The sequence below is a fragment of the Podarcis cretensis genome (assembly GCF_951804945.1).
Source record: "Podarcis cretensis genome assembly, chromosome: 17".
Classification (NCBI taxonomy): Eukaryota; Metazoa; Chordata; class Lepidosauria; order Squamata; family Lacertidae; genus Podarcis; species Podarcis cretensis.
In genome coordinates, this window is record NC_137187.1 from 39,758,614 (window position 1) to 39,782,619 (window position 24,006).

Below are 24,006 nucleotides of genomic sequence, written 5' to 3' on the forward strand. Positions count from 1 at the left end.
GCTATCAAAGAAGGCCCAAGTCAAGTTTGCTATTTCAGATCTCCTGAATAAAATTTCTTTTATAAGGGGAGGAATCTAATTAATTGGAGGATAAATGTTCCATGATCATATAAATCTCAGATTTAAGAGTCAATAGCCACGTTTTCACATAAAACTAAGCCAAATTATGACCTGGGGCTTGCTCACACTTCCACTTGTCCTGCTTTTTACTGTTGAATCACAGCAAATGTCAGACTGAGGTTTACCTGATTCTGCAGTAGACAGAAGGTTTTCTGGGGCTATGGCAAATGGAAAACTTATTGGACCCAAGGACAAGTGGGAAGCCACCCAGAGCTGTGCTTTCTAGGCACAGAACAAGCAAAGAGTGGGTGAACCCTTAAAGGAATGTGCTGGAGGAGAATAGCAGCTAAGTAAGCCAAGGCTTGCTTAGCATGTCATCAGAGCTGCAGATCATGGTTAAGCTCTCTCCTCATTAACCACCATCTATAAAAGGTGAAGGTAAAGGACCCCTGACAGTTAAGCCCACTCACGAACGACTCTGGGGTTGCAGCGCTCACCTCGCTTTACTGGCCGAGGGAGCTGACATTTGTCCACAGACAGTTTTTCCAGGTCATGTGGTCAGCATGACTAAGCCGCTTCTGGCGAAACAGAGCAGTGCACGGAAACGCTGTTTACCTTCCTGTCGGAGCGGTACCTATTTATCTACTTGCACTTTGACGTGCTTTCAAACTGCTAGGTTGGCAGGAGCTGGGACCGAGCAACAGGAGCTCACCCCATCGCAGGGATTCGAACCACTGACCTTCCGATCGGCAAGCCCTAGGCTCTGTGGTTTAGACCACAGTGCCACCCGCATCCCTAACCACCATCTATAGCCAAGGCTTATTCTTGGCTGCAGACAATGCTTAAGGAACCTTGGCTTAGCTGCTGCGCTGCAAGCTGCCTGATGGGAACCAGCATGTTTGAAAATTTCCAGTAAACCATAGTTTGCCTTACTGTGCTAAATGAACCTGGTGACTGTGGTGTAGTACAATGGGGAGCGACTGTAGGGCATGTGTTTGGCATGTAGAAGGTGCTGGATTCATTTCCTGATATCTCCAGTTTTAAAATGAACAGGAGATACTTCTGCTAGAGGTCTACTGGAGCTCTGACCATTTTTCACTTTACTATTTCACATTTTAACTTTTGGGCCATTTCTGCACACATTTGAGAAGATGCCATTATATGCACTTTGAGCTATAGCAGTTCACCTTCCTAATCCACTACAAAGGAAGTGAGTACACTGCAATAAATAACAATGACTAAATAGTACTCTTTCACAACAAATCTGCTTCCTGCTCCTATAACTACAATGGAAAGTAGTTTGATGGTGACATTGCATAACCTCCAATACTGTGAAAAATCAGAATGACTGCTCAGTATTGGAGAGAGGGGGGATTCAGTTTTGTTTGCCTTTTAAAAAGAAACCACCTAATTTGCATTTCTTGAAATGATAGGTGAATCAAACACAACTAGCCTTCAAAATTTGCACTTGTCCAAATTTGGAGCTGCAAATCTCCAACAGAAATACATTATATTAGGGGAAGGTGTGCATCAAAATGCATATATTCATGAAAATAGCATACAAAAAACATATCGGGGAAATTATTTGAAATAATGTGTTTTATTAGTCACAACTGCATACAAATACGTGTTTTTTAGGAGATGGTCACACTGAAATGCTGACAATCCCACACCCAAAAGAATGCAATTTCAGTGGAAATATGAGGAACCAAATTCAATATTAGCAAATGAGAGAAAGTTGACATTGACCAACTCACCCATTCCTACCTAATACTGTACATGTTTTGTCTACATGCACCCCCTATCATGCAGCTGGCATTCAAAGCAGGTGATACTGAAGTTAATGGGACAGTAGTCTGACCTGGGGCTTGCTCACCTTTAAGCATTAAAGGTAAAGGTAAAGGTACCCCTGCCCGTACGGGCCAGTCTTGACAGACTCTGGGGTTGTGCGCCCATCTCACTTAAGAGGCCAGGGGCCAGCGCTGTCCGGAGACACTTCCGGGTCACGTGGCCAGCGTGACATCGCTGCTCTGGCCAGAGCCAGAGCCAGAGCCAGAGCCGCACACGGAAACGCCGTTTTCCTTCCCGCTGGTAAGCGGTCCCTATTTATCTACTTGCACCCGGAGGTGCTTTCGAACTGCTAGGTTGGCAGGCGCTGGGACCGAGCAGCGGGAGCGCATCCCGCCGCAGGGATTCGAACCACCGACCTTTCGATCGGCAAGCCCTAGGCGCTGAGGCTTTAACCCACAGCGCCACCTGCGTCCCCCTTTAAGCATTACTTAGCTGTTAATCCACTTTTCCCACATTAAAATTAGCCAGAAGAAATATCAACAACCTCAGATATGCAGATGACACAACCTTAATGGCAGAAAGTGAGGAGGAATTAAAGAACCTTTTAATGAAGGTGAAAGAGGAAAGCGCAAAATATGGTCTGAAGCTCAACACCAAAAAAACTAAGATCATGGCTACTGGTCCCATCACCTCCTGGCAAAAAGAAGGGGAAGAAATGGAGGCAGTGAGAGATTTTACTTTCTTGGGCTCCATGATTACTGCAGATGGTGACAGCAGTCACGAAATTAAAAGATGCCTGCTTCTTGGGAGAAAAGCAATGACAAACCTAGACAGCATCTTAAAAAGCAGAGACATCACCTTGCCGACAAAGGTCCGTATAGTTAAAGTTATGGTTTCCCCAATAGTGATGTATGGAAGTGAGAGCTAGACCATAAAGAAGGCTGATCGCCGAAGAATTGATGCTTTTGAATTATGGAGGAGACTCTTGAGAGTCCCATGGACTGCAAGAAGATCAAACCTATCAATTCTGAAGGAAATCAGCCCTGAGTGCTCACTGGAAGGAGAGATCCTGAAGCTGAGGCTCCTATACTTTGGCCACCTCATGAGAAGAGAAGACTCCCTGGAAAAGACCCTGATGTTGGGAAAGATTGAGGGCACAAGGAGAAGGGGACAACAGAGGACGAGATGGTGGGACGGTGTTCTCGAAGCTACCAGCGTGAGTTTGACCAAACTGCAGGAGGCAGTGGAAGACAGGAGTGCCTGGCGTGCTCTGGTCCATGGGGCCATGAAGAGTCGGACACGACTAAATGACTAAGCAACAACAAGCTGTTAATCCACTTTTCCCACATTCAGGTTAGACCAAAGTTGTCCACACCCTCACATATTAGAATTTGTATATTTGAATTTGCATATGCCTTCCCCGTTCATGCCAGCAGGCATTCCCTTTTGTGTTTGTCCCTGCCTTCTAATTAGATTCTGTTGTGCCAATTAAGTACCAACAGGGCATGTACATAGAGAGCTGCAGATGTGCCCTGTTGTTGTTGTTGTTTAAAAAAAATCCCCACCCAAGAAGCAGGCAAAAACACAAGCTGTAAGTTTGCTTGTGCAGTTTAAATGTTTTGTATGTTTTTGTTTGTGTTCTGAATTTTTTGTTTTTTGTTTTGTACTGTTTCTATTATGTGTTTGAAAAATGAATAAAAATTATTAAAAAAAAAAAAAAGTTTGCTTGTGCAGTTTTCTGGTTGTGTGCAAATCTGACGGACCAAAATAAAATTATTCCTCCACTCAATAGCACCCCTGAAATAGTTACAAGTACAGGCAAAAAAGAAATGAAAGCATTGAGGAAGGTGTGGGCGTGGAAAGGGGAATAGCAGAAAGTGACAACTGAGCCTTTCACCCCCAAAGACTGGAAAAACCCAAGTGACGTGGTTTGGAGCCTGTATTTCCCCAACTTATTGGATTATCCCCATATCAGGTAAACCCTAATGTTCAGGTGGGAAGCATGAGATTGGTGTCGTTTGAGAATAATTTCATGTGGGCTATGCAAATTAAATGGGAACACAAACAGCTGCAAACACACAGTAAACTCCACTGTGGGCAGTCCCCCGAGGCTATGTTTCAGAGAGCCATGTGGTTCCCAGGAAGCTTATCAGGGATTCCTCAATGATAACATCAATAAGAGTGACAGCTTGAGTGACAGCATGCCTACTGCATCTTCCAATTTTGAGGTGGGAAGCTTTTGGTTCAAACTTTGCCTTTGCCACTGTGGCTCAGATTTAGCCACCCACAACATCAACCTGCCATACTGGATTGTTGTAAATGTTACAATACAATGTTTGTGCTTTGAACATCCTAAATCACAGTACTAATGGTTAATGTTAGTAGCAGATTTTAGAAGCCATAGAAATAAAACATGATTATATAATCATACACACAAACACACATGTGGAAGTAGGACCCCTTTATTTGACAGATGTTCTGTCCTCCCTTGTGTATAGTATTTCCTGGTATATTTGATTAAGTATGAACCAGGGGAGCCAGTGCAATCAAGAGAGCTCAGATTCACAACAGACAAAAGGACCCATCAAAGTGCAGTGGACTGTGGGGTTCATATAGGTATTCTGCCTCTCTAGTGGCAGACTGAGAGTTATGATGCTAATGAAACCAGCCATCAAGGCACTTCAGACTGTCCCTGCTTTCAGGTGCAGTCACGTCCCAACAAATTTGGGTTGCACAATTAATTGGTTGATTGGGAGGTCCCATTCAACAAGCCTACTTCCCCAAAAGATCAAACATTTTGCAATATGAAAAGTGACAGGAAAATGCTGGGAAGTGTGGGGTAACATTTGCTTTGATGCGACGTCATGTGACTTTCCCACAAACAAATCAAAATGGGTGCTCATTTAAAAGCAATGTTGTCCAATCTCCCTGCAGACAAATCAGGATGAAGCTCAATCAGCAGGTTGTCTGAACCTGTGTGATATATCTGCATCACTAGTGTAATATAGATTGCACACATGGTGTTGATAGAACCCAGACAAAGCTTTCGCCAGCAGCGTGCCATATGTCTAATGGAGGGTTAAGAAGCATTTGAGCTCAGCTCAGAGATGGGGTGGTGAGGAGAGGTTGTGCCTGAATGCCTTGTTCCGTGGCTGGGAGCAGCCTGTGGGTCTTGGGCATCTGTGGCTATGTGGAGCCAAGCTGGTGGTTCTGTGGCCGGCAGTGTGCCATGCCTGCCAGCTCAGCAGCCAGCGTGCCAAGAAATCCGCACGCTCCACAGGCAGGGGCTGGCACAAGGAGGTAGAGTTGATGAGCATGTGTGGGTTTTTCTCCCAGCCCTCCCTGCCCTAGCCTGCTGGACCTCTTCTCTCAGATATGAAGTTAGGAACCATGATGCCTCTCATTTACATTGACTTCTTAACCCTTTCCATTGCCCTCCCCATTCCTTGCAAAATTCTGACCTCCAGTGCCATTTTCCTCCACTCGATGATAGCCACCAACTCTCTCATAATACCGTTTAGTTGGATGCCTCTCCATAACAAGCATAAGCCTGTGATAACCCAGCTTCCTCCTCTTTTTTGCATTTAGCATCTTCTCTTTCGCAGGACTCTTTGAAAGGATCAAGGAGGCTTTGCTTAAACTAGCCGGTTTTTGTGGTTTCCTATCCCCCTTGGGGCCTCCCCATATAATTGCTTCCAAGGGTGGGATTGGATGCTCCTGGAGACGTTGCAGGATTTGCTGTCCCGGTTTGCAAACATTTATGCTGGCTTTGAATGAAAAGCTCTTCCAGTCTGCTCTGCTCATGTTTCATTCTCACTTTGGACAAACAAGCCAACCAAGTACCTTATGCCATCCATAACTAACAGCTTTGCTCAGATAAAAATAAGATAAAATAATGCAATGTTAGCTTGCTGGGCCACAGGCACAGATTTCAGTGGGCTCCAGATCCAATCTAATGAGGAACTTGAGGGTCTTTGAGGCTAGCAGACTGAGAAGAGGGGTGGGAATTGGGGAGGGGCTGTAAATGCCTCAGGATTCTATCTCTAGCTAGGGGAGAGAGGTGGATTCCCCATAGTCAACAACAAGGGAAATAGGAGAATGAAAGCTTCTAAAAGAGGAGATAGTGTCTAGCAGTATAGGGTGGGAAAACGAGGCACAGTCCTGGGACAAAGGACAATGCAAAAAAACTGATAGGCGGTAGGTTCAGAATGGGCAGAACCAAAAGTACTTTTCTGCACAACCTCTGGTTAACTTAAGGAATTTGCTCCCATGAAGTGTGGTGATGATGGCTCAGACAGCTTTACAAGGGGATTAAACAAATGCATAATGTAGGGTACTAGGGGCAATGAGCCACAAGAGATGAGTGAAACCTCCACATCCAGAGGCAACATACCTCTGAATATGAGATATGGACTTCATGTGGGATTTGGCTGACCACAGGATGCTAGATTAGATCCACCCGGCCTGAGCCAGCAGGGTCTGTTTATGATGATCTTTTGTGATAGCAGGTTGATGCTGAGGATGCAGGAGTCAATGAGGAGGGCTGTGTGTGCACAGGTCCATGGAGCAGAGGGATGGGGGTCTGGTGGCATTGAGCTTCCTAAGAATCTTGACCTTCGCTTCTCCTTTTTTTAACCCCAATATTTTTTAACTTGTGGTGGGCAGGAGTAGAAGTGCACCGAGCCATCCGTTAGGAACGTGCACACAATAAACATTTTCCTCTCTGCCCACTAGCAGGTTCAAGTTTCCTTGGGCACATGAAACATGCAACAGCACCCCTGCTACAATTCCCATACTGCCAAATGCTGTGACCAAGGGCATTGCCCATTATCACCCAGTTCGCACATTTACATTTGTCCTCCTGACAAAGATGTACCTAGGGACCCTAAGGAATATTCACAGGACTGGCACAGTTGCTGGCAAAAAATCCAAACACACACACACACACACACACACACACACACACACACACACACACAGTCCTCCTTTATGACCTCCAAGAACCCTTCTGACTCTGGAATGTTGCCCAACCCACTACTGTCTTCTTGCACCACCAGTGTTCCCTTCAATGGGGCTTTGTGCAAGAGAGCTCTCCAGTGGATTGGGCCCTGCATATCGGATCTCATTCCACTAGCCTTAATGATGGGGAAATCCACTGTGTGAGGTCCCCCATGCCTCATGGTGGCAGGACCCCCTCCGCATATCGAGCAAAGAGAAGACCCCGCCAAGGGAACCACCCCTTCAAAGGAGTTTGGAGACCCTGGTAATGGTGCAAGAATAACAGGAGACCTCAATGGATTGTAATGGCTGAGGTCAGAATGTGGCCCCAGCATCTATTAATTTCGCTAACAAGGAGAAGAAAGCCAGCAGCAACAGCCTGGGAACCCTGAAGATTGTTCGAGGGAACGAGAGTGAAAACCAAGAAATCCTGTCTTGTTCTTGCAGGGTTAGGCAGCTGCCAAGCAGATGAAAGTAACAAATGGAAACCTGAGAACTAGAGAGTTTAAGAGCAAGCTGTTAACAGCCCAATTCTCATCAGCTTGTGGGGAAGGGGAGCAGAGTTGAGGGAAGTGGCAGCGACAGGCAGCAGATAAGAATTCCACTGTAATAGACAGACAGACAGACAGACAGACAGATACACACAAACACACTACAGTGGAATTCATAACTATATGAGTCTTAGAGCAGAGGGAGGGTGACAAGAAGACTTCTCCTGTGGTTGGAGGGGATGTCCAGGACTCCTGGGTTCTGTTCCCCATCACTAGAAAGAAACTAGTATAAGGTTTTAGGGCTTTAGGGAGGGGTAAATGAAGTAACAGTAAATATGGTAAGGGTAGACTCAGAAGGCAACATTCCTAGAGGAGAATGGGATTTCATGAATTAAGTTCTAATGGTTAGAGCAAGGGAGCCCTGGAAGTGAAGGTTTAGTGAGAGCAAGGGAGTCTAGAGCACCAGTTCATGGCTTTCATTCCCCTGACTGCAATCCCTGTGTGGTCCATTCATTAACTCAACCACCACAGGGACAGTCCGTGTGAAAAACTTTGCCAGACACCCTGGGGATGGGGGGAGCGGGGTGCAGAATGAAAAGAAAAGGTACCTTTGGGTCAGAATGTGGTCCTGGGTGTCACAGCCTGGGGCAGACTTTCTTCTCTAGCCAAATGCCTGCTTCCTTCTGCCTTTAAATCCCCTTCTTCTTTCTTCCTCTTCCCTGACTCTGTGGGTTTTGCTTTTTCTTCTTTGCTGCTGCAGACGGGAGCTGTGTGTGTCAAGCCCTTCTCACGGGCCGGAGGAGACTGCGCTGCGCTGGAGGGAATGTAGAGGAGTTGACTTCCCTTGTAGGCAAGCTGGTTTCAATGAGGTACAGCGCACTCTCTACGCACACAAAGACTCCCTCCCTCCCAAAAAATGACTTCAGGGGCTGAACCGTCATGTGGTTTCCATCAACCACCTGCCAAAAGGATGGGGGGGGGGGAATTAAAAGAGAGAGAAAACCACCCAGCCTCAAGGATGGAAGTTTTCAGCCGCCCCCTCCTCTGTCCAAAATGGCAGGCTTTCTTGTCAGTTCTCATTTTCAAAGTAGCCACATGAGTGAGTGGGCCAGGAGGGTGGTGAGGAAACAAAACTGACACCCCAGCCCACCCCCTAAAAAATAATAATAATGAGGGCAGGGTAGGATTTGGTCACCAAACTCTGACTATGTGGCGCCAGAGAGGATGGGCTTTTGTGTTGGTTTAAGGCCATGCAAAATATTTGTCTTCCCCTGAGTGGAAGAAACTGACCAGCGATAAAGATGAAAGGGGGGAAGCCATTTTGTTGGTAAGGAACTGGGCATATGCTGTTTTAGACCTCTGAACAAACAATGGGCAGAATAAGACAAAGAGACAGAGAAACAAGATTGCGATACGAGGGGATAAAGGAGATCAATAAACATGGGGAGAGGGGGGAATGCTGTTCAGTTACATAGCCCATGGATGAATGGCTTTAGAGAGAATGTGAGACAAGAATGGCTGGATCAGTTTGCAGATCCGTCTAATCCCAGAGATGGGAAATTTATGGCCTTCTAGATATTGTTGGACTGCCAGTCCCAGCCAGCATGGCTAGTCAGTAGAGGAGATGGGAGTTATATTCCCATCAATATGTGTAGGGCCAGTGTCCGCCCTTTTCCAGTTGTGGGCAGTTGGAGGATCTGGAAGTTCATAAGCGGAGCAGTGGAAGAGACTCCCTTGGAAGGTGGTGGGTCCTTCATGGGATCCTTCATCCAACAGGGATTGGATGGCCCTCTGTCAGGGATACTTTGGCTGTGAATCCTGCATTGCAAGGGGTTACACTAGATGGTCCTGGGGGTCCCTTGCAACTCTACGATTCTGGGATTCTGAGTTTCTGAGAAGGCTGACTCAGCCAAAGAATGGAACACACTGGACAGGGAAAGCTGTAGAATCAGGAGGTTTAAAGGATTTTCCTGCCCTGTTCATATCATACCACAATGCTGACCCAAAGAGTACAATTGCAGGTTGCCCACATCTTGGGCAATTGCCTATTTTCAATCTCTTGCTCCTTCCTTAGGAGGAGGAGGTCTTTCCACACCAGCGCTCTTGCACAGCTCCCATTTGTTTCAATGGGGCTTACACGGGAGAGCCTCTTGCTGGGTCCATCACTGCTAAAATGGCACTGTACAACTACAGTTGAGTACATCAGGCCATTTGGCTGATGTCTGGGTGGAAGAGCAGCCCTTTCAGGTTACCTTTCGCTGTGGCTTGCTGTCAGTTGAAGAGGAGCAAGACAACAGGTCAATGGAAGTGCTTGCATCAGATGAGCTTTTGATGCCAGTGCCCCTCCAGCCCAAGGATGTGGTACAGCCATCCTCAAACTTGGAGGACTCCATTTCAGAAGACCCAGAGAGGTCAGAGTAAGAGACTTTTACCTCCCCCTCCCCCTCTTTCCAAGTACAGGTCTGTGCTTAAAAGCTCCATGTCTGAGCAGTTGTTGTTGTTGCTGCTGTTGCCACAAAGCATTCCCCGCAAAAATCCGCACCTTAGTGCTCAATCAGAGCAAATGTCAATTTGGGTTTTCTGTGGATTGCTGCTTGCTCCTATTGTATGTTAAAAAGCGAGTCTTCATGGGGAATGCTCTGTGGCAACAAAAGGACACTCGGATACAAAGTTTTAAAGCACAGATTGTGGTTGGAAAGAGTGGAGGAAAGGTAAGCGTGGATAAGATCTTAGAGTGGGCTAGACCCAGCGGGGGCAAGGCTAGCAATTAGGATACAGTTGTTGTTGTTGCTGCTGCTACTCAGTAAGGCTCAGTGTCAGGTTTTTTCCTGATAAACTAAACATCCCAGCGCCATGTTCCTAAAGTCCTGCCCAAAGCTCGCCTTTCCCCAGCTAGTCTGCCTTGCACCTAGCCTGGACAGAATAGATCAAGAGACCAAATAATATATTCCCTCGCTGCAATTACTCACACACCCCCACCTACCCTGCAATCTGTGCATTATAAACTACAGCATTATTTATGTGTTATTTCTATTTCTAACCATGCACCAATTCACCTTATGGTCCTAGGACAAGGGACAGACAAAATCACTATAAACATTACATTCAAATGTACTAGAGCACAATCAAAATTTAATAATAAAAAATTATAATCAGAGAATAACACTTGTATCCTCCCTCCACCCAAAGGCCTGGGTGAGAAGGTTCATCTTAACCTGTGGCTGAAATATATATTACGATGGAGCCAGATGCACCTGGGGGCAGGTGCTCTAGCCTGAGGCCCCCACCCAGAAGGCCTTCTGGTGTCCTTAAACAAGCAGGCATGAAACTGCTAAGAGATGCTTGCTGAGGAACTAGTTCCAGGTGACGGAAGCAACCAAACCATAGACAAGGGTGCAGGGGAAAGCAAGTCCTCCCTGAACCCTCCCATGAGGTACAGTGGTTGAATCCCCTCAGGTAATGTAAAAGGGCAGCAAATGTTATGTTTATTGTCCCTGCTTATCCCATATAATCTAAACCAGGGGTGGGCAAACTTCAAGTCTGCAAGATCTACTTCTATTCTTTACTACAACTCCAAGATCCACCACCTGGAGCTAGTTGCAAAAGAAGTAGATTTGAAATTACAGTGGTACCTCGGGTTAAGTACTTAATTTGTTCTGGAGGTCCGTTCTTAACCTGTAACTGTTCGTAACCTGAAGCACCATTTTAGCTAATGGGGCCTCCCTCTGCCGCTGTGCTGCCGGAGCACGATTTCTGTTCTCATCCTGAAGCAAAGTTCTTAACCCGAGGTACTCTTTCTGGGTTAGCGGAGTCTGTAACCTGAATCGTATGTAACCCGAGGTACCACTGTAAATAATCCTGAGCCCAGGGATTTATTTTGCGTATCAGAGCCAAAAAGATCAATTGTCTGACTTGAATATAAGGCAACTTACTACGAATGGGACGCAGGTGGCGCTGTGGGTTAAAGCCTCAGCGCCTAGGACTTGCCGATTGAAAGGTCGGCGGTTCGAATCCCTGCGGCGGGGTGCGCTCCCGCTGCTCGGTCCCAGCGCACAACCCCAGAGTCTGTCAAGACTGGCCCGTACGGGCAGGGGTACCTTTACCTTTACCTTACTACGAACCTATGAAAATCTACTCCTAGTTATCCCTGTGTATATACCAAACACTTAAAGCACACTCCCGCCTGCAATGAATCCTGGAAACTGTAGTTTACCCTTCACAGACCTACAATTCCCAGCACCCTTAACCTCCAGTTCCCAGGATTCTTTGCAGGGGTTTCTGCTTTAAATGGATGGTATGTAGGCAGCCATAGACTGTGGAACAGTTTACATGCCACTGGGGGTCGGGGGGGGGGAGCTGCTTAGGTTTGCGTACTGGTCCCGAGAGAAGATTAGAAAAGCAATTTTGTACATTTTGATGCTAAATTCCTGAATTCCTTAATGTGTCATGCCAGATTTGTTGAAAATACTTTCTCTTACTCCATGTAATATAAAATCTTTATTTTATTCATACACAAAGGTATATACTGCCTAATAAAGAATACAGCAAACAACACAAAAATAGAACATAAGAATAGATTATCTATGTGTGTATGTGTATATAGATATAGATATAGATATAGATATAGATATAGATAGATAGATAGATGATAGATAGATAGATAGATAGATGATAGATAGATGATATAGATAGATGATAGATAGATGATAGATAGATAGATAGATAGATAGATAGATAGATAAAGGTAAAGGTACCCCTGCCCGTACGGGCCAGTCTTGACAGACTCTGGGGTTGTGCGCCCATCTCACTTAAGAGGCCAGGGGCCAGCGCTGTCCGGAGACACTTCCGGGTCATGTGGCCAGCGTGACATCGCTGCTCTGGCGAGCCAGAGCCGCACACGGAAACGCCGTTTACCTTCCCGCTAGTAAGCGGTCCCTATTTATCTACTTGCACCCGGAGGTGCTTTCGAACTGCTAGGTTGGCAGGCGCTGGGACCGAGCAGCGGGAGCGCACCCCGCCGCAGGGATTCGAACCGCCGACCTTTCGATCGGCAAGTCCTAGGCGCTGAGGCTTTAACCCACAGCGCCACCTGCATCCCTTAGATAGATAGATAGAGATATGAATAAAATGAATCACATAAAACAGTTCTATATGCACTCAGGGAAAGCCTATGCAATGTAAATAAGTTATCTTCCCATATCTATTTAGATCTACATGCCATGGGGGGTGGGAATATCTGCCACCAAATGTCAAGTGCAGAGTAAAAGAGGTTTACGTAAGTGATTTTGGCCCATTGCCTCTTCTCCTGTTCAGCTGATGTTCTTACAGTGTGTGTGTGTGTAAAAATTTTTAAATCCTCACTGGGTCTTACGAGATGCTGTGGACATGAGTTGTTCACAAACAACTTCACCCCACTGAGAACATTTCCCCTTAATTTTGTGACTTTTTTATAGTTCATTTTGATTTGTGGAAAGAGGGCATTCCTAGAACAGCCGTGTGCCTGGGAGTTCAGGGCTCTTTTGGTCAAGGGCTTTTGATCTCTGGAAGCCCTGGGTTGAGGGTTCAGAGGCAAGACAAGGGGGGCTGGGAAATGGGGCTTTGGGAAGGCTTTGGATTTGTTGGTGGCTTTGCGGTTTTTAAAGCATCCCCATTAACATCTCCCTTTGCAATCTTCTAAATCATGAGTATGTGTGTGGTGTTGCCCATACATATGGTTACCCACCACCCTTATCTCTGAGATTCCGGGGGTTGCAGGCATGCTTACCCAGGGCTAGTGTTTCCTTGGGGAATGAGGCACAATGGGGGCTAGGGTGTCTTTATGATATATGGTTTTATTTACATATATACAACTTGAGCCTACCTATGGAGGGGCTCACAACAGCAGCAGCAGCAGCACCCCAAAAAGGGCCAGCTTATTCCAGAATCACATCAGCATCCCTTCTCTGCAGCCTCTCTTGCTCTACAGCTGGGGTCGGCAAGGTTTACCTCGCCTGGGCTGGTTCACTCCAGCGGAGATCCCTCTGTGGGCCGGATTGTGTGCGCATGATTTCCAGCGTCTGCATCTACGTCTGTGCAGACGCAATTTCCAGTACCATGGAAGCGAGTCCCCGCGCCGTGCTGCACTGGTTAAACGACCCCCGTGGGTGGCCTGTGGCCCATGGGCCTTAGGTTGCTGACCCCTGCTCTACAGGGCACATCCAGATAAATTCTTCCTCTCAGCTTCCTGGTTGCATCACTTCCACTCCCCTTCCCTAAACTATGCTCTCTTTATCTACAGAGGGAGGAACTAAAGCAGGGGTCAGCAAACTTTTTCAGCAGGGGGCCGGTCCACTGTCCCTCAGACCTTGTGTGGGGCCGGACTATATTTTTTGGGGAGGAAATGAATGAATTCCTATGCCCCACAAATAACCCAGAGATGCATTTTAAATAAAAGGACACATTCTACTCATGTAAAAACACGCTGATTCCCAGACCGTCCGCAGGTCGGATTTAGAAGGCAATTGTGCCGGATCCAGCCCCTGGGCCTTAGTTTGCCTACCCATGAACTAGAGGGCTCCATTCATTTGCATTCTGACACCTACCGGTACTTCCTTTTTGCTTTGCCCTCCTAAGAGTTAATCTGCCCAGGCAGTCCTCTCACAAAGAAGTTTGTTTGACTTATTGACACTTGTTGATTTGGCTAGGATTACCATGTCCAATACACAACCCAGGAAATGTGCCTCATGTAATTATCTTTTACATGTGCTAATTAGGTAAAGGACCCCTGGACAGTTAAGTCCAGTCAAAATGTGACTATGGGGTTGTGGCGCTCATCTCGCTTTTCTGGCCGAGGGAGCTGGTGCTTGTCCGCAGACAGCTTTCCGGGTCATGTGGCCAGCATGACTAAACCACTTCTGGCGCAATGGGACACCATAAAGAGTGCCAGAGTGCACGGAAATGCCGTTTACCTTACTGCTGCAGCAGTACCTGTTTATCTACTTGCACTGGTGTGCTTTCGAACTGCTAGGTTGGCAAAAGCTGGGACAGAGAAATGGGAGCTCTCCCTGTTGCGCGGATTCAAACTGCCGACCTTCCAATCAGCAAGCCCAAGAGGCTCAGTAGCTTCCTTAGATTCTAACCCTGGATAGTATTACACATAGCTTTATAACCCCCAAACTTGTTATAATAAGAGCTCACAACATTTTCTGGCCCTTGCATGCATTGTGGTGGCCTCTTCTTCTTCACTGTGGGAGCTGGTTCCAGCTGCGTTTGGATAGCAGCTGCAGGAATGTAGGCCAGATTGGACATGACGCCAGCAGGAACATTCCTGATGTGATCTTTGATCCCTGCAGGGTTTTTTGCTTTATTCCCCAGGAATCTCATATTCTTATTAAGATATTCTCTATCCCTCTTGCCTTGCCCCTCCTGAACATCCCTCATGAATCTACTGCTGTTTTGAATTGAGCAGACTAACAACAGCATTGGCTGCCTCAAGGCCAAACAAAACGTGACGGTGGCAGCCACGCTTGCCCCTCACGTGTCTGCCTTCTCCGGGTATAAAGGGCTGGGGTCTATTTTTAATATCAAAAGGGGCATAAAGGAAGGGAACCACCCACACCCCTTCCTTACATCCTCAGCTTGTCTCCCCTACCCAGCCCCATTTGGTAGGCATGATGCTCTTAGAACAGGGGTTCCCAAGCGGTGGTCAGGGGAGCACCAGTGGTCCACGAGCCTGAACTCCATTGTGTACATTGTACAGCATCACAATTGCCTCAAGTGGTCTGCAAAGATCCTCAGCAATCAGCAATTTTCAACCGGTCTAGGGAGGGTGGGGAGGAGTTCGGGAACCATTGCCTTAGAAAAGCCTGTAGCCTGTCAATATCATTCCACTCAGAGTTAAAAATCACAGGCACCGTAAGGTGTGTGCATGTCCAATTGCAAATAATGATTTACAAAATACAGATTGAAATCTGAAATGACTAATTCCGAATTGATTTAATACAAAGGAAAATTTAACAAAAGTAATAAATTATGCAAATAATTTTAATCTAAAAAATGAAAGACAAAATAAAGATTTCTGCCCCCTAGGGCCTCCACCCCATATGAGCCTGCATGAGTGGCCTTCACATATGGAGGTATTCAACTCCTGCTCCCTATCCTGCTTATGCAACAGGACTTTCCTCCTCTCCTCCCCCCCATGCACAACCCATGTTCTCTCAAATATTCTCTGCATAAGTTTGGGGAAAACCCTAGAATGGATTTAGAGAGCATGAGCAGGGAGAAGAGGGGGAGAACGTTGCATTGCACAAGCAGAAGTCCATGTGGAAATGCAACTTTGGTGTAGAATCTATTCCTGGGCTTTGGAAATCGAATGGGGTGGGAGCCTGGGAGTTTGCTCTCCAATTTTATTTAGGTTAGGAACAGCCTACAGGGTATAAAGCTGGCATTCCTGTTCTCTCAGGCAAACTAATGACACTGCGCCCCCACCCCCATGTCCCACATGAAATGTTCCTTCCTTTTCCTCTCCTCAGAATTCCTCAGATGTTTTCTTTAATTAAGAACTTCCCGATTCTCCCTTGAAATTGCATTATAACTGAAATTCCCTGGCAACTCTGAAGCACCCTGTAGGGGGATTGTGTGGAATAAAATGACACCTAGTTGCTTGACTTCTTGTCACCTGGGATGGCACAATGATTGGATACTGGGACCGAGCCCTATTGGTAAAGAGTTAACCTTTATGGTGGCAAGCGACTGAGTTTGGTTTGAGGTTGCAAATGAACTCCTCCTCCTGAGTCACCCAAATCCCTTTCCGTGGATCCAAGCAAGAGGCCTCAAAGGAAGGTGTTGCTTTTGGGAAACCAGGCGTGAGGAATCGTACCCACAGCCTTGGCCAGGACTGTTTCACTGTAATTACAGAGAAATGTCATTTTGGATAGAATGTCTCTAAATTCGAATGGGTGGAAGCAATATGAGCATAAGGTGAGCCCTGATGGATCAGACCCAGTCGGCATCCTGTTTCCCAACAAAATGCCTATGGGAAGCCAACAGGAAGAGCCCCCCTGTGGTGTTGCTCCCCAGCTATTGTATTCAGTGGTAAGTGAAGATGGAGGGTTAATATAGCCAGCCCTTTTCCTTAATCTTTCTGCTCCGGATGTTGCTGGACTCCCATCAGCCTCAGCCTGCATGGCCAAAGGTCAAGGGTGATGGGGGTTTTATCTTGTGAACCACCCTGAGATTTTCAGATGAAGGGTGCTATATTATCAATAATATTAATTGATTAATTAAAAATAGACCAACAACATGAGGGTCACAGTACCATCCCCATCCCCAGTACCAGGTGTGCCAACTCTGGGGGGTTGAGGTGTCTTCAGCCTCCTCAATATGCACCATTTTACACAGCGTCAGGAGACGTCTGTGACGTCATGTGATGTGTGTGTGACATCACACGTGTTACACACGTTGTCCCCCCAATCTTGGGGGCAACCCGGCACCTCTGCCCAATACATCCCCATATATCCTTTTGGCAGAACTGAGCATTTAAATTTTAAACATTTTCAGTTTTTGCTAAAGATGTACATAAATTAGAGAGTAAAGAATATCTGAAGAAGGCTTTCACCTTGTGAAGAAGTGATTGGAAAGGGAGCAGGCAAAAAAGGAGTGCTAATCACATATGTATTCATTTATCATGGAAGTTATGATATACATAACTGGGTTAAAGATTTGGGAGCAGCTCATTGCAATTTCAACAGACTAAATGAGAGGCCATCACCCTTTTAAGGCTTGTGGCTCATTTCCTAACAGGGGGAACTGTTGTGGGTATCTCTCTCACACACACAAAAATTGTATCGAATGCTAGTTAACTCCACTGAAGTTAATAGGCATGCCTAACTTAGGTTCATTATTTTCAATGAATCTACTTAGAGCTTAGCTCAATACAAGCCACACAGGTTCTATGGCTTTTTTTGAGCCTAATTTCAGAGGGGGGGGGAACCCAGTGGGAGCCAAAGAAGACCCACAGGCACTGCATTGGCAACCCCTTGGCTAGACAGTTTTTGATAATGCTTTTTTGATAATGTTTTAAGGGAAACTTTAAAAAGCGAGAAATAACACATATATTGTTCCAATAATGTTAAGCAATGTTAAGCAACAACTCGCCATTCTCATTATCTTCATATCTTGGCTGCTCCCCAAAGAGCTACTTTAGGCTGCCTCGGGGCATTCCCTGTGCTCAGTGGGGTTTTTTATCTTTGATGAGTAGATTTTCCCTCTCCAAACCCCCCAACTAATTTGGAAACTCACTCAAATATAAAAGCAATCTGCTGGGCAATGCTGGAAGAGCAGTGGTGTGTGGGGGGGGGGGGGATGACTATTGTTCAGTAAACACAAACTCATTGCCTGGTCCATCCTTCCTTCATCCCCCCACCTCAGTCATAAGCCCTAAGGATAGGGTCTTGTGGCCCTCTTGGGGAACTGTGTGTTCCATAGAAGTACACAGTCTTCTCCTTTCCACCTTGCCTCCATTTTCTAATTCTCTCCCCTTCCTCAGTTGTTTTCTCTTTGTTGAATTCTAGATTGCAAGCCCCTTTGCAGCAGGGACCCACCCTCTGTCATTGGTTCTGGCACCACCAGCTGCTGGCCTTTCTGCCTTCCTACTGGTCCCAAGGAACACCACCAGCCGCCACCACCACCTAGCATACATTTGTAAATAAAAAGATCCTACGAATGTGCCTCCCTCACAAGGAAGTGAGAAGTGCAAAACACTCCTGTGCTAGAAGGCAAAACAGCAGAGAGTCCCTCTGTCTCCTGAGCCACGTTTGCTGGCAAGCCCCTGGGCTGTGGTCAGGGGGCTTCTGACACTCTGTGCTTGCGATCAAGGGCCTTTTACACAAGTAGAAGTAGAAGAGTAGGAAGGGGAGACTTTTCGCTTCCACCAGAATCCTGATCTGCGAAGAGGACAATGGGTGTGGGAGGCACCAAAGGGGAGGCTGGCACTGCTGCTGCCCCCAACAAGACCTTTGCAGTAATGGTGTCCAGATGTGCCTCAACTGCATTTGCTCAGGCTGGGGCCTTTCTGCTCTTGAGTGTGGGCCTCTCTGCCAAGGACACAGACCTGCCTGGTGAGTCTGGGATGCAGCTGTGGGTGGCCCTCATTTTGATTGCACTCAAAGGTAACCCAAAGGGAGCTGTGAAGGACACCTGCGTGAGAGATGAATGGATGGACTGGAGAAGAAGGGAAAAGATTGGGGGGGTGGCATTGCTGCTTGAAATGATGCATTTGAAAAGTCAGCACTTGGAATCAAACATGCCTGTGTTGGAGATTGAAGTTGTATTTCAAAGCTTAGAATAAATGCGAAGGGTTTATAATAGAGTTCAGCTCCAGTGCACTCCCACTGCTGGTGTTTGGAGCCAAAAACACAAAATGTTAGCCACAATCCACATGTTGCCTGTAGTTTCTGGAGAAATACGGTACTGCTGCTTGATGCGTTTCCCCCCAAACCAGCTTCCATCTGATTTGAAACTGTCAGCTGCAGTTACACTGAGGTGTATACCTTCCAGACATCCATTGCACATGCACAGTTAGCAGCACATGCACAGATTGAAAGGGAGCGGAGGGGTGTTTTGCAGCTGCAGGGAAACTAACCTGGTAATGCACATCTCCCTGACCCCTCTCTGGTGTGTACAGCAATGAAAAACATGGCTTGAAACGCAGCTGTGCTGGCAGTAGCTTTCCACCCACTGCAGTGCTGGGCCATTTCAAAGCTCTGAGCAGCTTGGACCCAGGATACCTTCAGTTGGGTCTTACCCTGTATGTCCTGGGTCAAACAACTGAGTTCATTGGGGGAGTACTCTTGGTAGTCCCTACCTGGACTTGTAGCACAACTCATGTCACCGTGCCTTCAGAATAGTGGGTCCAGTAGAAAGCTGGCAGGCTCTGTCCTTGAATGCTACTCTGATGTTTTAATACTCTAGTATTAAATCACTCTGGGAGTTTTATGGCAAGTGTAAATGAATACTCACAGAGCCAGCTGTATGATGTGGAGCTGCCGGGGAAGGCCTTGGCACTGGGGAGCCCTTCTGAGGCCCTGGCAACTGCCCTAGGATGCCCGGTGCAGATGCAAGAGAGTTGCTCATGTGCTGGAAGAATGTATTTGAGTAAAGCCGCCTTTGACAACCTTGTGCCCTCCAGATGTTTTGGACTACAACTCACATCAGTCCCAGCCAACATGACTGTAAGTTCCAGACATGTAGTCTGGGCTGATGGGACTTGTAGTCCAAAACAACTGGAGGGCACACCAGGTTTGCAAAGGCTGGATCTGATTATCTCATGAACGGAAAGAACTCTACTCCTACCGAGGAGGCTGCCCAGTACATCCCTCTGTGAGTTACTGCTCCCCTCTTGCTGTCTCCTGTTCTGGCTCAGCAGCAAGAATAGGGATTGACTGAATCATTCATCATTCTGCAGAGGCTCAGGATAATTTCCTTCCTACAGTAGAGGCAGCAAGTTGCATCTCCAAAATAGAGACTGAGGTGTACAGGCTCTTCTGAGAGGGCCCTTAGAAATCTGCCTTGTGACAGGTCGGACTAGCCCAGTATTGTCTGGTCTGTCAGTGGCTCCCACAGTTTCTTTCACATCCCTTACTACCTTGTTCTTTGAATGGAATGTGCTCCAAACTGAACCTGGGCTTTTATGCATGCAAAGCATATGGTCCCTCTCCAAGTATAAGGACTTCTAACATTATAAAAAAATAAACATCCTTAGGTGAAGTATGCATCCAGTTTCAACTGAGAAAAAAGTTTGAGAGATTACGCTTTACACAGATGTTTTAAAAAGTCAAGCCTTGTATTTCTGTTCTCCCCAGCACAGTAGCTTTGAAAGTAAAATATTGTCTGTTAAACACATTTTCACAGCATGTATAGTTATGTAAGATGGCAGTTTAATTTGGATTGCAAAGTACGTTTCTGAATTTTGGCTTTCCAAATACTTTTACTTTGGGGAAGGGCTTCAACTTTTGAAGTGCATCTGGACTAGTGTTGTGTGTGCGTGTTTCAAATTCTCTCTGTGACTCCAGGCTGCAGAGTATATTCACTACTACATCACATTTACAGCATCTCACACTGGTGAATTGTTTTCTGCAATTTGCCACCAGGGCTCTGCCGATACACTTTGGCACCTGAGGTGAACCCAGAAATGTTGTCCCCTGCTGGTCAGGGAAGAAAGGGTGAGTGAAGATCTACATCAGGGACAAGGGAGAAAATAAATATCTCCATCAGGATTTGCTGCCCTTGTGGAACCTGCCGCCTGAGGCAGTTGCTTCACCTTGCCTCACGGGTGGGCTGGCCCAGTTTGCAGCTGTTGATTAATTGAGGTCTTAAAGCTCTTCTGCAAGTCATTGTATAAGCATTTGAATAATTTTGTATATATTCAATTCATGATTTTCCATAACTTAGAACTTGATGGATGTCTGCCATTGGTACCTAGTCTGTATTGCTTTGTTTTTATTTTATAAAAACATCTGCTGTCTTTTGTGTTCTTTCTATTGTACAAGCAATGACCAATTGACCATGCACGAACCAGTAAATGGCTTTAAAAATGGCAAAATGGTCCGAAAACAATGCCTAGCAATCCCACGAGCCTTTGCAAGTACAATGCCAGGAGCTCTTGCACTGACCGTTGAGGCCTGGGGAGAGTTGAAGTTTGAGCAAGGAGGTTTGGGGGGAGCAATTGTGGTGGAGTTTGGTGTCTGGAAGTACTGCTGATTTTTCAAAGGATTTTTCAAGGGTTTGCAGAGGTTTAGAGGGCATTGGCAGGCTTTTCCAAAGGTGTTTCAAGTATATGTGATTTCACGTAAATGTGCGGTGCCTTGGAACGCATCCCCCACATAAATGGAGCGTTGCCTGTACATTGTACAACACAGAAGGGCTGACTCACCCCCCCCCTTGAAGCAATGGAAGGAAATGCAGCGTAGCATCTAACAAGGGTCACCCCCCTCCCGGCAGTAAACACTATTCAGGACCTAACTGCACCATCGGGAGAGATCCCACCTGCAGTCTGCAGTGTCACAGTCCAGACAGGTTTACCTCCTCACTGGCTGTTTATAATAACCAAGCCTCAGAGAGAATGAGTTTAGAGAGGGAGAGAGCAATTCATGGCAGTGACAAAAAAACAAAGCCCTATACACCCCCTTGTGCCCCAGCTTCACTTCCCTCTTCTAGATTTGTTATGTACTGACTTGAATAGGATCCAAAATGCAGCAGTCTGATTGGTCCTAGAACAATAGGATCCAGAATGCAGCAGTCTGATTGGTCCGCAGGAGCCACCCAATCCAACTCCGGGTGGAAGTGAATCTGCAACCTGATTGGCCTACAGGAGAATCCCAGAATTAGCCAATCATGTAGGGCCCATTGTATAAATAATGTATATAAAGCAGACATTTCAGGGGGAACTTCCATTCCTCACTACTCTGAGCTGAATAAAGGGCATGAAATCCACACTTGACTTGGAGTATATTTCAAGATCCCTCTTCTACCTGGCTGAGCAGCTGAGGCTGATGAGATTAGCATCAAGCGTGAGACAGTGTACCTGCAGGCTAGGTGGGGGGGGATAGGATGTAAGGGGACCCCGCCCTTTGAGCTGCCTACAAGGGTTTGCAGGAAGGAGGGAGGGGCTCAGCCATCCAGTTATATAACAGGCCTTTTTTTGAGGGGGAGTTGTTAGTAAAAAGTCCAGTGGGGTGGGGTCATAGATGGCTAGGAACAGAGATGAGCAAAGGCCCACTAGATTGCAACCAGCCTCCCCTCCTCCTAGCATTTCTCCCTCCCCGCAGCTCTCCTCTCTCTTTTTCTCTGGCCAGCCTAGCAAGCAGCCCTGTTTTCACAGCTGCAGCCGTCCTGTGCCTTGGAAACGGCATTACCTGACTGCTTCCCCCTCCCCGGCCATCATCGCCCACCCTGCCCCAGGACGCGAGGGGCAGGGATGGTAAGGGCTGCTGTGAGATGCAAGCCAGAGACGGCTGTTTTCTGGGTTACAAGAATCAAGTCAAGGCAGACCAGAGGAAGAGGGTTGCTCCAAGGACCAACTCCACTCTCCGCAACCGACAACAGGCAGTCAGAAACACCTCTCTTGCTTTGGTTTCTTCCAGACCCTTTCTGCCTCCCAGCGCCCTCTTCTCCATGAACTGTCTGTTCTCAGCATCATCAATAATTGTATAACCAGGGTGGTGAATGTCAAGCCCAGGGGGCAGATGTGCCACCGCAGGCCTCACCCCTCACTGGCCTGCTTCGCACCATGAATATTTTTGCCCTCGAATCCCAATGATGCCTCTTGCCAGTCTGGGTGAAGGATAAGAGAGCATATGTAGAAACTAGCACATGGTCCAAAAGCAAATTTTATATTTGTTACTTGGTGCACTCTTGCCTCTGGCCCTGCCTGCCACTGGCATGTGGTCCTCGAAAAATCTCCAAGGAGGAAATGCGGCCCCTGGGTTGAAAAGGTTTCCCCATCCCTACTGCAAAACTCATGCCCTCCAACATTTCTCTGCTGAAAATAGGGACATCTGATAACTTAAGTTTAGTGTAATGGATATTAATGCAACCCTTTCACGATGTATTGTGGTTGGCCCCTAAAATTGTTTAAACAAGCCTGAATACTTTTAAAAATTTGTCTTTTTTCCCCCAGGCAGACTGACCAGCTCCTTGTGTTTTTCGGGTTCCTCAGCAGCACCCTGCAGCATCAGGAACAGCTGCCTCTTGGCTTTTCATTGGCGTCTGCAATGTGATGCAAAAAACCCCCACGTAACACTGAAAACCTGTCTGGGCCCCATGAGCTGTGTGCATCAAGGAGGGGCAGACAGCCCAGCCATTTTTTCCATGTTCCATTTGGGGCCTCTGGCTGGTGGCAGAGTCTTGGAGCCAAGTTGTCATTGGCCTCCTGCTCTCACAGTGCTGCTGCCTTTTTGGCTGTGAGGCTTGGATTAATGATGACGCCGGAGTTTCCAACCTCCCCCCTTCCGCCCTCTCCCACCCCACTCCTCCACCTCTCCAGTTTTCCCAGCCAGCACCATGACTAAGAGTCCCATTTTGCACAGGGCTGCTGTGCACTGGCCTACCCTCCAACATTTCTCCCATGAAAATAGGGACGTCCCATTCCATCATGATAATTTCACTATTTATACCCCACACATCTTACTGGGTTGCCCCAGCCACTCTGGGCAGCTTCCAACATATGTAAAAACATAATAAAACATTAAACATTAAATAAACTTCCCTATACAAGATTGCCTTCTGGCAGCTCGGTCGGATAACTCCATACCTTCCAACATTTCTCCAGTGAAAATAGAGACATCCTAAGGAAAAGTGGGACATTCTGGGATCAAATCTGTATCCGGGATGGTTTCTCTCTCTCTCATTCTCTCTCTCTCTCTCTCTCTCTCTCTCATTGATAAAGAAATGATCGGAAATAATGCAATAGACACAAAAAAGAAAACTGTGAAATAAAAAAGAAATAATAATTTTAGGATATCGAAAAATAAACAGAAAACCAGAAAGCATTCCTACACCAGCTTCCCATCCTTCTCCTTCCATGGTTCCTTTTGTCTCCTCTTTTTCTCACATTTTCTTGGTTCACCTTATCACAACTATTTATCTACACTTTATTTTTTTATTATCCTACTGAAAATATCACCATCCT

General features: G+C 46.6%; 2 protein-coding genes across 2 annotated transcripts in view; one reads left to right on the top strand and one right to left on the bottom strand.

The window, feature by feature from the left end:
* The window catches only part of BGN (biglycan), a 48,420-nt gene extending 40,313 nt beyond the window's left edge, over positions 1–8,107 (bottom strand). The window contains exon 1 of the mRNA XM_079958790.1: positions 7,949–8,107. The gene's annotated coding sequence lies outside the window, so the exon portion shown is untranslated. The remainder of the gene's footprint in view (positions 1–7,948) is intronic.
* Positions 6,769–18,047, top strand: LOC307206032 (uncharacterized protein). Its single transcript, XM_079958851.1, has 3 exons — positions 6,769–7,114; positions 8,101–8,209; positions 17,891–18,047. Exons 1-3 carry the CDS (start codon positions 7,030–7,032, stop codon positions 18,009–18,011), a joined length of 315 nt encoding a protein of 104 aa, XP_079814977.1. The 5' UTR covers positions 6,769–7,029; the 3' UTR covers positions 18,012–18,047.
* The last annotated feature ends 5,959 nt before the right edge of the window (positions 18,048–24,006 follow it).

Excerpts from the sequence above, each read along its gene's own strand:
- LOC307206032 (XM_079958851.1), top strand. The coding sequence starts at position 7,030 with ATGGTGGCAGGACCCCCTCCGCATATCGAGCAAAGAGAAGACCCCGCC. Across the intron at positions 7,115-8,100 it reads AAAGGAGTTTGGAGACCCTG|ACGGGAGCTGTGTGTGTCAA; the intron begins GTAATGGTGCAA and ends TTGCTGCTGCAG. Across the intron at positions 8,210-17,890 it reads GGCAAGCTGGTTTCAATGAG|ATTGCAAGCCCCTTTGCAGC; the intron begins GTACAGCGCACT and ends GTTGAATTCTAG.